Source organism: Antechinus flavipes, chromosome 5, assembly GCF_016432865.1.
Source record: "Antechinus flavipes isolate AdamAnt ecotype Samford, QLD, Australia chromosome 5, AdamAnt_v2, whole genome shotgun sequence".
Classification (NCBI taxonomy): Eukaryota; Metazoa; Chordata; class Mammalia; order Dasyuromorphia; family Dasyuridae; genus Antechinus; species Antechinus flavipes.
Window position 1 is genome coordinate 62,821,110 of NC_067402.1, and position 15,528 is coordinate 62,836,637.

The following is a 15,528-nucleotide window of genomic DNA, read 5'->3' on the forward strand; positions in this document are numbered from 1 at the left end:
TTGGGAAGACAATGCCTATGCCCTTAAAATCACAGATCTGGCCCAAAAACAATTGACCTATTTCACCAGGTGGCTGTGATGAAATCCCTCTGCAACCTAAAAGTGTAAGATTAAGTGTGAGCTTTTGTTCGCCCTTTCTGCCAGTTCTCAAACTGCTTAAACAGTTCATGAGCCAGTGACCCTCTTTGTCACTGTTCTCAGCCTCTTGGTTAGAACTGGGATCTCATTCTTATCTTGAGAGCAGACCCTCTGCAAAGAACGGGATCACTACTGCTCAGTCACACTAATCTGTAATGTTATATAATACAAATGCCATGTTTGAACACTGACATTTTCCATATCTTCAGTTAAGGAACTTAGTAACCTCACCCTTACACACAACACACCCCATATATACAATGAATCAAAGAAAAAAGACATAATTTAACAATTTGGGAGGGGAATAATATTTATATCTGCTCTAAATTTGACAAAGCACTTTATTGATATTATCTCATGTGATCCTCAAAACAAGTGTTTTATTGTTCCCCATTTAATAGAAGAGAAAACCGAGGCAAGGAGAGATTAAATGTCTTGCCCAGCTAGTAAATGTCTTCAAGTCTTCCTGACTCCCTAATCCTGTACACTCTGCACTTTGCTGCTGAGCTGCCTGGATACATGAAAGTGAGGAGTGACGGGTAAACTGCCGTCATGAACAAGGCAGAAAGATGGGGTCAAGGGCACAGAGAGATTAATGTTAGGTAATAATAGGGATGACTCTTTTCAATGTTTCCATACGATGGTCAGTTCTGCAATTTTGACAAAATAGATTAAAGAAATATTTAAAATTAAGAATTTTTTCCTCATTCTGACTCAGCCCTATTTGAAAGGTCAACAAGTTCCAAAATCTATTGATTTGGGAAGGCTCAAAACCTCCTGCCCTCTCTAGACCTTCATCTTTATAATGGGCACTGAGTGGTCCTTTCTCCAAACACTCCCGCCTTTTCTTGGGGTGGTCAGCTCCTGCTGAAGGGTTTCCCTCCTGTATTGCTTGCAGCCTCACAAGCCCGCAACTCTTTGCATTGGTCTTATTGGTTGCTCCCTTAAAACACCCTGGAAATTAAGCTAGGCTGGCTTTCACAACTTTCCCCAACTATTCAGGGAAGGAAATTGGGGGATCAGAAGCTCTACTTGCCACAGTTTTCTCAGCCCTCTGTTTAAGCACAAACAAAAGCCTATTAATCAAGTGCTGCAGGTGACATTATAAAGAAGCTAAAATTTACACTTCTTTTCCAAGGGCATTGTTACAAACCCCTGACTCTAAGTAGATACTGCTTGTATTTTAAAACAGCACCAAACTTCCCACAATACACTGATCTGGCGGAAAGAGCAGGGACTGAACCTGACCACAGAGGGATTTCATTGGACAGCCTCAGTGAGAAGCAAGACAGTGTTCAGGCAGGAAGACAAAGCTTCCTGTTCTCTATAGTCACTGAATAGCATGCAACCAATGTGGTCACCAACTCTCTGTTGTTCACCAACACATAACTGTAGCGTGTGTCTGTTTAAAACAATACACTTGGATTTTGTCACCTTTCCTCCAATCAGCTCCCTCCATCCAAATACAAAGCACAGCCCTCCTGGGGCAGTCTTAGAGGAAAGGAGGAAGCCGGGATCACATCGTCCTGTAGGTTTCCCTCTTTATAACAACAAGAAGGAAAAAAAAAAAAAACTAACCTAAAACAGTCCATACAAGTGAAATCAGGTTCATATGCATTTCATTAATAACCTTGAAGGGGAAAAGATCCATAATATATGCAGCCTCGGGGAGTGAAGGGAAAGGAGGATAGTGCATCCTCTGCTTCTGTGCCATATTCATTTGGGTACATTCTATCACCTTTGCCAGGAATTGAAGGCTTCTTGGGGCAGTCTTATTCATGAAGATAACAATTCATGGTGTAAAGGAGACCTGGGTTCTGGCAATACCAGCAGACAAAACCACAAGCTCTGGCAAGGTCTGCACAGCTAGCTGTTATACAAAATGATTACACTTTATTACGTTCTTATTACAAAATGAGAAGAAAGCAAAGTGTTATATGAGTTTGAGAGGGAAGATTTCATTATAGACCAGTGGAGAGGAAGAATCAAGACAAACTTCCGGGAGGAGGTGGAGGTGACATTTGATTTAGCTTTAAAAGCTGCATGAGACTTCAACAGGAAAGGAAGAGGAGATGACTTCAGTCATGGGGCACAGCATGAAGAAAGACACAAAAGTGGGCTGTGACAGGATGAGGAACAGACCAGTTTGGCTGATGCAAAGAATACTGGGATAAAACAATATGAAATGTGCCGGCGGCCATTTATGCCAAGACAAGGAAGAGCTTCCTTGGTATGGAAGGAGTGATTTAAAGTGTGCAAAGGAGTGAAATGGTCAAATGTACCTTTCCTAGGAGAGTGAAGGGAAAGAGGGAGGATAGTGCATCCTCTGCTTCTGTGCCATATTCATCTGTGTACATTCTATCACCTTTGCCAGGAATTGAAGGCTTCTTGAGGCAGTCTTATTCGTAAAGATAACAATTCATGATGTAAAGGAGACCTGGGTTCTGGCAATACCAGCAGACAAAACCACAAGCTCTGGCAAGGTCTGCACAGCTAGCTGTTACACAAAATGATTACACTTTATTGTGGTGGGAAGGATGGATTAGAGGGAGTGGGGTATATATAGTAAGAAATGAAGGAGTCAAAAGTGGTTTTGAGTATGGATAAGTAGAATTGCAAATGTATTTTTGAATATGGATAAATAGAAGAATTGCCATACCATACAATAAGGGCATCAGCAAAAGAAGCAGATTGTAGGGGCCATAAGATGGGAGAGTCATAGAAGAAGAGGAGGATTTCAAGTTTATATATGTTGATTTTGAAATTCAAAAAGTAACTCAGATAAAAATACATATAATTATATATGTCTCTAGAGCTTTGAAGAGAATTTGGGGTTAGATATATAGATTTGGGAGCAATTCACAAAGAAGGCATAGATTTAGAACTAAGTCATTTGCTACAACCCCCTCCTTCCATTTTACAGATGAGGCAAATAAGGTTCAACAAAGTTAAGTGAGTTGTTTAAAATCACCAGAGCCACTGTATTATATTAATGACCATGCTTAGATGAAAGAGCAGGTCAATTCTCCAAGAGCCTCCACAGCTGTGAATCATAAACTTGAAGGAGTTGCAAAGCAGCCTTTACTAACACAGATGTTACTTGTGGATTGGGAATGAAATAAATTGGAGGCAGAGGGAAGAGGACAGAGGTCAGAGAACAGTAACTGCCTCTCAGTCTCCTTGTATCATCATCATCTCTCATCCATTCTACAGATCTGAGTTAGACCTCCAGCAACCACTGGCAAGTGGCTCCCGTATCACAACAGTAATTAGATACAATATGACAATAACAGTGAAAAGTCAACAAGCATTTATTATCTCCTATGTGCTAGGCAATTCTCTAAGCACTAGAGAACAAAGAAAAACCAAAAAAAAAAAAAAAGGCACCTTTATTATCAAGGACTTCACTGTCTAATGGGAGACAGCCTGCAAGTGACTATGTACAAGCAGAATACTTACATGGCAAAATGGAGATAATCTCAGAGAAAATACAGTAAGATTGAGGAAAACTGGGATAGCTTTTTTTTTTAAGAAGGTGGGACTTTGGTTGAAATTTAAAAGAAGCTAGAAGATGTAGATGTGATAGGAGAGGATTCCAGACATGTGGGAACAGTCTTTGAAATTGCCTGGAGTCAAGAGTTGAAGCATTTTGTTCCAGAACAATAAGGTGGCCAATACCACTGGTAGTTTAATATTATGCTGCTGCAATAGTCAAGTTGTAACATGATGAGGGCCTGAACCAGGGTGACGATTGGCAAAGGAGAGAAGTGGATGATTTTCTGAAAGGCTGCAAAAAGGTTAAGTAAAGTGAGGATTGAAAAAAAGACAATTAGATGTAATAGATAAGAGATCATTGATAACTTTGGAAAGAGCAATTTCAATTGAATGATGAGGTCAGAAATCAGATTGTTAAGAACATAATAGAAGGAAAGAACATGGAGGCCTTGATTGTAGATAGTCTTTTCATGACTAAATGACATGAGGAGAGATGAAGTGATGACTATCAGGAATGACTGTATTAAGTATCCACTTTTTAAGGCTGGAAGAGGAACAGGTATGTTTATAGGTAGTAGAGGCCAGTAGCCAGGGAGAAATTAAACATAGAGATCATACTGTACAAAAAACTGAGACTTGGAGGAAAGAAGACTTGGATAAGGGAGATGGAGAAGAAGGGACAATTATCTTCTAATATTCCAATGGTTCTTTTCTGTAATAGAATAAGACTTGTCCTTGTTTGCTTCAGACATCAAAATTGGGAGCAATGAATATAAATTGCAAAAAGGAAGATTTTAATTCAGTGTAAGAGAATTCTGAGCATTGAAAACTATTTAAAAGTAAGATTAGAAGTGCTGGTTTCCCACTCAAGGTCTTCATGTGAAGGCTGAATGGCTTCTTGTTGGGTTTCTTATTGAGGAAATTCTGGTTTAGGTATAGACTGAATTCCTTGATTTCTAAGAATCCTTCCAACTCATGTTTTGTGATTCTGTAACCTCTACCTCCCAACAAAGAAGAAAAGGAAAACATCTTTTTTATTAAAAACAAAAGAGTAATGAAAAAAATCTTAGTAATGATAGTGCCTTCTTAATTTAGGCTAACATTTTCCAGAAACAAAATTTTTGAATTTTGTATTAAGCAATTTCTAAGCCATTTCTAGTGTGGAGAGAGATGTCCAAATTGACATACTTTTTCATCCCCTCAACATGATTCTCTATCCCAAAATTTGAGATAACATTTATAGGAACAAAATTTAAAAAAAGAAGTTAAAATGCCACTGCCACCAAGAAAGATCAGAAGGGAATCTTGGGAGTGGCAGCACCTGCCAGATCTCCATTCCTGCTTTTAGTCTAGCTCTCATAGCCACCATCTAGGGAAGCAATTACTGTGGATAAGGGTCCAGTCGTGCCCACCAAACGCCAACCAAACACCACACTCGGGGCAGACAAACCAGGCTATCTGAAGCTGTAAGGCACCCCAAGGGTAAGCCAAACCACCATCACCTTGATTATATTGTCCTTTCACATCATGATGCACACAGCTCAGGACCCTGAGGTCTAAGGGTCTGGAGCATAACAGTGCTACCAGCCAAGTATCCTCAGTCATGATCCGGGGAAGCAACTCCAATGGAGATGCAGCCTGGCAGGTGACCCTGCAGGTACTGTAACTCTGCCTAATAAAGACCCAAAAAAGAAAGTTCTTGTCACCAAACTCACTATCAAGTGATTCCACAATAGAAACTGATGATTTTATCAGTGGAAATGACATTATATAACAGGCATTAACATTTGCTTTGCCACTACACTCTAAGAACGATGGGACTTTTTCATCTGACTTGTAGGTGAAAGCTTCCACATGTATTATCTTCTCCAGTAGAGAATTCCTCCTTGAGAGCAGGAATTGTCTTTTTTCCATTTATATCCCCAGCATTTAGCACAATGCTTTGCATATAATAAGCACTTAGTAAATTATTTATTTGTTCATTCATTCCAGAATCATTCTCGAGGACTGAAAAAAATTCCTTCCAATAATAAGCTTCTTAATATGAAATTTAAGTGCACATCATCAATCATTAATCATGTAATAATAAATCAGAGGTAGGAAGATAATGATCCCAGCTAATATGAGAGTTAAATTTAGTTGGAAGGAAGATCTCAGACTTTGTTCTTCCCACTTTCCCAAGGGAAAAGTCTGGAAAGAGTTTTTAGAATGGAGAATTATTATTTGTTCATATTTCTAGAAAACTAAAAAAGGAGATTGTTCAAAAATATATTTCCACAAAAGAATATATCTATAAGACAGAATTAAGAAAATATTTACAAAACTGTGTCAGAAATTGGTCTTTTGTACTTGCCGAGGCTTTTCAAAAGTGCCTTATCTATTAGACCAAGCACCATTAAAACATTTCTTCAAGCATCCCTTGTAAATATTGTATAGAAAAGACTATCCCTGAACTGAAACAGTCTCTTTCACATCTACACAGCTCTTACAACTAGGAAGATTTTCCTTATCTCAAGTCTAAATTTGCTTTTTACATCTTTCACCCCTTCTTCCAGGTTTTGGCCACTGTAGGCAAATAGAACAAATCATGTTTCTCTTTAAGTACTTAAGAATTGGCCACTACTTCCACATATCCATTACCTATTATATTTGAGGACTCAAGGAATAGGAGATGTTGCTTAAAAAAAAATAGAGGAAGGATAATCCAAGAATTTTGAAATTATATATTTAATAAATACCTTCAATACTCTTGAAATAGTAAAGAAATAACTAAATTATTTATTTGAAAGCAAAAAAGAAAACATAGAGTACTGAGTAGTTGCCAAATAAATCTCAGATTAATATGATTTAACATAATGATCTTAATGAAAAATGAATTAAATGTAGCTGAGTTCTCCAAATATAGTGAAACCCGAATTAAATTCTCAATTAAAACAGTTTTAGAAGAATGAGAAAAATAATAAAGTAAGTTCATATCATTTTTTCTCCCAGTAACTTAAAGGGGAATCTCAATGATCAGAATGAATTTCCTTTAATCTCTATATTTAATCATACAACCCAACAAAATTTAGTATTTTAAAATGACTCTTCAATATCTTTATTGATAAAGGCACCAAAGTAAACTAATATATTTTAGATCTTCATTAACAAGGATTGAAACAGAAAAGGCTTTCAGGTTGATAATGTTTTCAATGTAGTTCAAGCTTAATCTAAACTCATCATTCTCCAGATATTACAGTTAATTAATATTTACTTTTAAAAATTCATTTTTTTAAATTTCATTTTGCTTCTTACAAAACACTGTTACAGCCTCAATTTTTTTAGACAGACCTTCAGTATTGCATACTATTATCTATGAATCTTTATTTAAAGTTCCTACATATGAACTATCTCATTTTCAGGTTATTTATATATTCTGGCTTCTTGAAAAGACATTGATTTTCCTCCTTTTCATTTTTTTTTTTTTAGGACATACAGCAAGTACTATACAATCTAATGGACAGATTTGCCAGCCTACACCCTCTGTTAGTGGAATTTTCCAAGAGGCCCAAAGACATGTTGAAGCAACAAAGGTATAAGTTACTCCATTTAAATGAGTATTTACTTAATATTTAAGTATTTACTTAATACATAAGCATTTACTTAATCTTTATAAGAACTCTACAAAAACCCAGAAAATCAGTTTCTCCCAACAGAAAGACTACTTCAAAGCTTAAACATATATGCAGAATACTTGGTTAAAACTTTATTTTTTTATGACATGTATGGGGAATTATACAGTGTGAAGATATCATTCGAGCTCCACAGGAAGTAAACAAGGCTGTCAGCAGCCTGCTAACTACGTATGGGCCAGAAACAAATCAATTAGTCCAAACTTTGTCATAAGAGGTAGGCTGATTTGCAGAGACATGTTGCCCCATCTCTCTACGTTTCGGGAATCATCATACCTATTTGATGTTGACATTTTCCTCGTCCTGGAGGTGTGGCGGTGTATGTATTCATATGCTCAATTTTCCAAATTGCTCAGTGTTCATTTTCTCAGATTAATAAAATTATAATTTGTTCATTCTGAGAATATTTTAGAAATATTTCATATGTATTGAGATTACTGTGGCAGACACTCAAGGGTAAAGTAATACCAAGACTGTGTTACTACTATGTTGTGACTATAATATATTTTGAGGGATGGGAGAGTAGCATTTAAATATTTGTTGGGAAGTGTCTGTTGTATCAAAACAAAATGTAACAGTATTTCTTTTAATAGGATCAAAACAAGATAGTAGATCCCTGTGCTAATGTGAAACCCAAGGTTATTACTACTATGTGACTATAATGTATTTTGAGGGATGGGGAAAATGACATCTAAATATTTGTTGGGAAGCACTTGTTGTATCAAGACAAAATGTAACTATTTTTTTTAATAAGATAAAATCAAGATAGTGGAACCCTGTGCTAAGTACTAATGGTACTAAGTGTAAATGAAGGGTTCATTTTCCTATCAAATTAGCAGTTCTAAAGATGAAAAACACTCTTTCATGACCATTTAAAGTATGATCCCATCCCTAATTCTGCCTATATATGAAGCAGATTTATCTCTTTGTTCAGAATGAGGCATAGGTGAGAGAATTTGGGTGTTTCTACAAACCCATCACTACTTGGTAAAAAAAAAAACTAATCCATCAACCAACAAACAAAAACAGTTCAAATAGTATGTACTATAAACAATAGGTTACTGTAGCCTCTTAAAAGAAATGTGCCTTTTCAAGAAAAAGCAGGGAAATTTAGGTCTGCATCTAAAAAGGCCCCAGAAACCATGTAATTTAACTCATATTTGGAATGGTCCAATACTTATTTAGGAATTGAAAATGAACTAATATATTTTAGAAGATCTTCAGGAATATAGATTAAAATAAAAGTTTTAGTTTGATTCTGTTAAAAAGGACATTCATACTTAATCGGAACACATAATTCTCCAAGATCCCATTTAATCAGTATTTGTTCAGAACTCAAAAATTGCAACCAAAAGGGCTCAGTGAAATCCCTTTCTTGTCAGTTTCCAAATAATGAGTGAAAACTGAAACATAAACTGTAGCATAGGGGGATAGAGTACGTAAATCACTAAATTCACAGCCATTTGGAAATTTTGGCATGTTATGATTTTCTCTCAAAATGTCAAACTAAATTGTATATTAAGTTGGATAGTATATATTCGATCAAAACTAGTTATTTCTAAAACTTTCATGATATGGAAACTGCCATTCACACTAAAAGAGAAACTAGTACATTGTCAGGTAGCCTGGGTAAGAACCCTAATGCTATACACCTTGCAGAAGTTTGAAGAAGAATTTGAAGATCCATTTTTTGACCCAGTTACAGGCAAAGAATTTTTGAAGAGTTGTAAGAAGTCAATGAACCTGAGCTATGAGCTTTGGAGAGAAAATTTGAGATTATTTTTTAATCCTTTGGAATTTTTATTCTTTGTTCTGAATAAATCAAACTGATCAGTTAATCAAGTATATATTTAAGCACCTCTGGCACACCTGGCACTGCATTTAATATCTTTATTTTATAGATTTGGAAATTGAGGCAGACAGTGATTAAATCACTTGGCCAAGGTCATGAAGCTAGTAACTGAGGTAGAATTTGAATTCAGTTCTTCCTAACTCCAAGATATGCACTCTATCCACTTTAGTATCCTTCCAGTGCCTTTCTTTTAAATTGAGCTTTTCTGATAATTATACTTTGATTTCATGCTGCATTATAATATATCCCAAGATGATGGAACATAAATATATTTTCATAAAAAATAATATTCTCTATTGGTTTTGTTTTTGCAGAGAAAAGTAAATTAATGAACTGACTTAAATCTAGCTAATAAGTGTAAATTAGTTGCTAATGGGTTTTGTAACATCATTTGTCTATAAGAGCTGTGTTTATCTTTAATTTTAATACTTCCCTTCTCATAATCTAGAATGTCTGATTTAAAAATAACTTTAAATAAATAATTCTGTCAGCAGCATACCCCATAGCTCTTGTCATAACAGGTATGCTATATAACATCACAGAACACTTGGATATTTTTTCACTTTGTCCTCTCTCTCTCTCCCTTGTTCCTCTGACTATGAACTGAGACCTACCACAGAGGTTAATAGCTTGGAGGTTTCTTGGGCCTTTTGCAATTTCTAAAGACTTTTGAAAACTTCTGAGTTTGTTTTTGTTTGATATGCTGGCTGTTCTTTCAAGTCTGACAATTTCACCATGCTGTGTACTTTCTATTATTGTGATTTTAATGATTTCCACAGTGCTTGTTGAAGAGAATCATTTAAATGCTTAAAGCAATGAAAAAATTTGAAAATGGAGACAGCTAAAAAATTTTCAAATACAAGTTCCCAAGCTTCATGTATTGGGTGGGGGGAAAGGTAATTAGCTTACCCATGCAAACTAGATGAATGAAAGAAAAAAATCATAAGGCATTTTTCTTGGAAAGAGCCTAATTTGATATTCAGTGGGGAGAGGTCATTACATGATGACAGAAAATAAAGTATCACAATTCTATTTGGAAAAAGTAACATGGCTGAAAAGCTTGAGGAAAATTTATGTAAATATCAATCTTTATTCTACATTCCAGTGCTTGCAGATAAGGGAGTGACCCTTATTGGGTCTTTAGCCATAGTTCATGCCTTGGCTTATAATAGTAATAACAATACTTTATGCCTTTATTAGTTTTATTCTGTACACTTCTTTCTTTCATAGCTTTAGTTCATTTAATTCTTACCACAGTCTGCATGGTAGGTAAAAAGGACTGTTTGATCCATTCTTCATGTGGACATTGAAAGGAAGTGACCTCCCCAAAAACATTCAGGAAATAACAGTTTAAGGACAAATAAGCAAGGCCATCCCTGGACCTGTTTCTTCATTTCCTGTATGAGGAAGTTGGACACAATGATATCTGAGGCCTCTTTGAAATATAAGATGATCTTATGAACTAAAGATCATTCCACCTGTAACTACTTTTTCCAAAAGAACACACTCAGCCAATTCACCAGCTGAAGAACAACCTGACTACAGAAGCTCTGAAGCTTCCTTATAAAGTCTTCAGTCCTAGGAGACAGGCGTTTTAAAACCTTAAAGTGCTATATAAACATGAATTACTGTTATGATTCCCAGATTTGATGGGAAGGGAAATTGAAGTAGAGATAGAAGTAGCTAGGAAAGAGGGAATGGGCTTCTTTGCCTAGAAAATTATCTTTTCCCCTAAATTCTCATAAAAGTTACTCAGAAAAGATTCTCCTTGCCATCCACTAAGCTCTAATAAAAGTAGGACATCAATGCCAGGATGAGATAAATGGGATCTGGAAGGCTCTTTGTCATCCTCATTTTAGCATCTATTAAATGCCTACTGTGTGTAAAGTGCTATTAAATATATGAGTGGAATTTATCATCTAGAAGAGGCCAAAAATACGTAGAAATGTAAAACAAAGAGCTCTTGAAGGCTATGAAAGAAAGGTCATCCATTCACTATACCCAGGAAGAATAAGCAAGAGCTTCAAGGAGGAAATGGAAATTGAATTATACTTTAGAGGATGACTGGGAATTCAAAAAGGTTTATAGTGGAAAGATGAGAAGGGCCCTTGTCTTCTGCAGTGTTCCCCCTCTTGCCCAGGGCTAAAGCTACTCATGTCACAGTAGTCAAACTGACCACATACAAAGAAAGTGGCTAGCTCAGTTTCTAGCAAGATAATTTGGCTTCTCTGATATGGGAGAATCTAATATCTGCTTAGGTTTACTTGTGTTTTGCTTTAGGAACCAAAAATGAGGCTGAGAGCAGAAAATTAGATAAAAGAATGAGAAAACATCAAGTAGTTAATTTCTATTCTAATACAGTCCTTTAAAGTGAGAAACAAATCCTTAAACTTGACTCCCTGAGTTCACTGTTAACTATTTGGTCAGTTAGCTCCATGCTTTTCAAAAATGGAAGCCAGAATTACAGCAGTTGTCCTGTCAAATGAGATATTTGTACCCAGCACTGCTCCTGGCAATAGAGGGTGTTACATACTTATTCCTTTTGCCCCTATTTTATGCAAGTTGAATTTTAAATTTATATAGGGGTTTAAGATTTATAAAACACCTTCCTCATAACTATCCGGTTAGATAGGTATGTGAGTATAATAATCTCCATTTTATTAAGAAACTGAGTTGCAGAAAGATTTTTCACTAACCTAAATGTGTATTTGGAAAGGACATTAGATTGGAAATCAGATGACCAAATTCAAATACCAGATGTGTTCCCCAATTGAACAAGTCGCTCAACTTCCCTGGGTTTCCTAATCTGGATAAAATAAATGCTGTCAGTCACCCTGGCCAAGTCTTCGATTTGGAATGGGGTGATGGCAGAGGGCAAACTAACTTCAGTGTAATTTCAGTGGCATTCCAAGAATAAAGGTAAAGTCATAGTAAATGAATTAATAAGAGTTTGTCACATCTGTGCTAAGTGCTACATTCAAAATATGCTTATGTTATCTAGACTTGAGATGTTTTGATACTTATTCTGTCTGTGGAAATATAAATAATGTCTTTTTAAAGGACAAGAAGCCGGCTGTTAATAACTATGATGCACCAGCACCTCCAGCCAGTCACCTGAAGAAATCCCACTTGCCGCCGCCACCACCACCACAACGTCGGTCTTCTGATGTGAATTCAGCATCCCTGATGCCCCCCAAATCCATGATACCTCCCAAACCAGCACCTCAGGATGATTTTCCTTTACCACCACCCGCGGCAGAGACTGAGCTCCCGCCACCACCCCCAGATTTTAATGAGGAGCCTCCCAATTTTGTGCCTCCCCCACCTCCTACCATTTTTAGTGGTGATGAATTCCCCTTACCACCTCCTCCACCACCTCCCTCATTCCAATCCACAGAACCCAACAAAACTCCCCCACCCATTACTAAAAAGCCTCCAATGCCTCCTAAAAGGTTAGAAAATCCAGGACCAGCCCCTCGGGGGGCAAGTGGAGAACAAGATTTTATGTCTGATCTGATGAAAGCTTTGCAAAAGAAAAGAGGCAACCTCTCCTGAAAAGTTTTTGAGTTTCCTGGAAGAGAAACATGACAAAATAAGTATAGCTTTTTCTGATTGTATATTTTAATCATTGTATTCTTGAGACAACTTAGTAATTGTTTTTATAAAATATTGACTTTAAAGTATAAATGATGTATATATTTTCAATCATTCAATTATTAACCTTTTAAAAATTGACTCACTGACTTGTGGCTAAAGATACTTTTTTTCATTTTTATACTTCAGCTGAATACCCTTGTTTTTGAAATTGAACAAAATAATGCTATATGTTTCATTTATTTGATAATAGAAAATTTTTTTAAATGTAGCATTTTATATAGTAGTACTGTCTAGAGGGCAGGAGGTAGAAATTATGGGGATGCTAATCTCAGCCTTGTATGAGAATTTCCTATGAGAGCTTTCTGATAATGGAACAGGCTATAGAACTATTGTGACCTACTGTATGTCTAATAACTGAGACTGTATGGCCAAAATCAGGGATGCTTTAGATGGAATATATATATATATATATATAAAACATATATATTCAGTGGAAAGGTGGACAGGATACCTTTAAGAGTCTTCCAGATCATAAAAGTCTATTATCCTATATTTAAAAGCTAAAAAAAGCTATCTTTGTGTGTATCATTCTGGAGATCTCTTAGATGAAAAGGCAGTACTTAGCAAAAAGCTGGTCTTGGAATCACAGAATTTTAGAATTGGTTAGGTCTTCAGTGTCCAACTTAGCCCATCAATTCATCTCACCATATAGCCAAGAGCAAACCTCTTAACCTCCTAGAATCCCAGAAAATTCTAATACTACAAATTACAGATAAACTGAGTCTGTTTTATTGAAGGGAATTAATATACCATTGCAGAGAACTCTTAATTTAGACCAAAAAGTGAAAAAAAAAAAGGAGGGGGAGAAGAACCACAAAATATTTTATAATATAATTTGGCCTTTAAAATAGTTTTAGTTATTAATTCAATGTTATCACCAGCTCTTAATAATGCAGTTCTCCATAGCAAATATGCACATTTCTCTAGTCACATTCCTAGAAAAACAAAAGAAATTTAAAAGCAATTTATTTTATTTAGTTCACTGCCCGTTTCATTTTAGAATATACTGTACATATCCTTGTTTTTTCATGTATGAATAACACAAAAGAGATTTGAATTTGTAAATTAACCATCACTAAAGTACTGCTCATTCTAAACTCATCACTATTCACATCTAAGAAAGATGATTATGCCTCCATTTTAGTGTTTGAAAAATGAATTTTAGAAAACAAACTGCATTTCATTTTACTTCAAAGCAAACATAATAAATAGAATCTAAATAGTTTTTTTTTAATATAGATGAAAGATTTTCAGGTTTATCAGTTTGCCTTTATAAAGTACAATTGAGGAAGATATGATTGCAGTTCAATATACTTATTAAATTATAATTATGAGGTCTTACTGGTTATTTTGTGAACATATGGAGCACAAAGACAAGGATCACTAATGTATATACAAAAATTCCTCTTTAAATTTTATAAATCTATTAGAAAATTACCAGTTACCAATATCTGATTCTGTAAGGACCGGAAATCCAAGCTAATAAAATGTCTGATTTTCCAACAGATAGTGAAATAAATTTCAGAAAAACCAGTGAATATTAACAAACAATCCCCCTCATACTTAACCCAAATGCAGTGAAATAAGAGCAGGTTCTCACGGCACCTCTCTTTTTTACCCTGCCTGTGGCCAGATTAGACTCTAGGCCCACTTCCAGAGTTATAGACTGTGAGCTGAAGTAAAGTACAAGACTTCACAAGCAGCACAGTTTGGTGGAATGAACAAGAGATTTTGTGGTCAGAAGATCTATTTAAATCCTGGTTCCCTACTGAAATACTTTTGTGATTTTTGAACTATGGAGCCCTCAGTTTCATTATCTGCAAAATTAGGTCAGACAACATGAATCCCTTCTAGGTGAAAAGTTTATGTTCCTTTAACACATAAATTAGATTAGTTTTTGGGTCACCTTTGTGGTCCAGGCTTGCTTCCAAGCAAGTCTATAACAGCCCTATCAATCAGAGAGTTTCTCAAGACTGAACCAGACAACCTGGCTGCTTCTTATTCACCTGAGGAAAGAGCACAAGTTGTTTTAATCCTGAATCCCTCTCAGATTTGTCTGTGGTTGTTGTTCAGTGTGTTAAGATTAACTTTTGTTGTTTCCTATGTAATTACTGAAAGTAAAAATTGTATGACTGAATCTCACCATAGAAGTGAATCTCCTCTGTTTTCTGTCAACTCCTTCCCAGTTGGCTATCACAACTCAGAAAAAGCAATACAAGGACACTCTCAAGATCTTTCTTAAGAACTTTAGAACTGATTGCATGATATAAAAGACACTGGCACAAGACTGCCCCACATGGCATGCCCTCGTCAGACAAGATGCTGTGCTCTCTGAGCAAAGCAGAATTGAAGTAGGTCAAAAGAAATGCAAGATAAACAAAGTTAGAGGATTTACCTCCTATGTTCACCTGATCCATTTGTGCCTGACCTGTGGCAGAGCATCTCAAGCTTATATTGATCTGATCAGCCACAGTCAGATACGCTAACTTGATTCTCACATAGTAAATGTCATTTTGGTCCCCTGCAAGAATGAAGGACCACAACCAATCAATGAATGTTTTAGTCCCAGCCCTCTTTACTTCAGATAATTTACTGTCCATCTATAACCAAATGGCAAAGAGATATTCATCATATTAAATCAGGAAACTAATTTTTATGTATAATTCTAAAATGGCAGATGGCTAGGAAATGAGTCCTAAATTTCCCTCTAAAAAC

General features: G+C 35.9%; 1 protein-coding gene across 1 annotated transcript in view; it reads left to right on the plus strand.

The window, feature by feature from the left end:
- The window catches only part of APBB1IP (amyloid beta precursor protein binding family B member 1 interacting protein), a 113,084-nt gene extending 98,121 nt beyond the window's left edge, over positions 1-14,963 (plus strand). Inside the window, exons 13-14 of the mRNA XM_052001015.1 lie at positions 7,102-7,205; positions 12,217-14,963. Of these exons, the coding sequence (XP_051856975.1) occupies positions 7,102-7,205; positions 12,217-12,711 (599 nt within the window). The 3' untranslated portion in view covers positions 12,712-14,963. The remainder of the gene's footprint in view (positions 1-7,101; positions 7,206-12,216) is intronic.
- Positions 14,964-15,528: the final 565 nt, after the last annotated feature.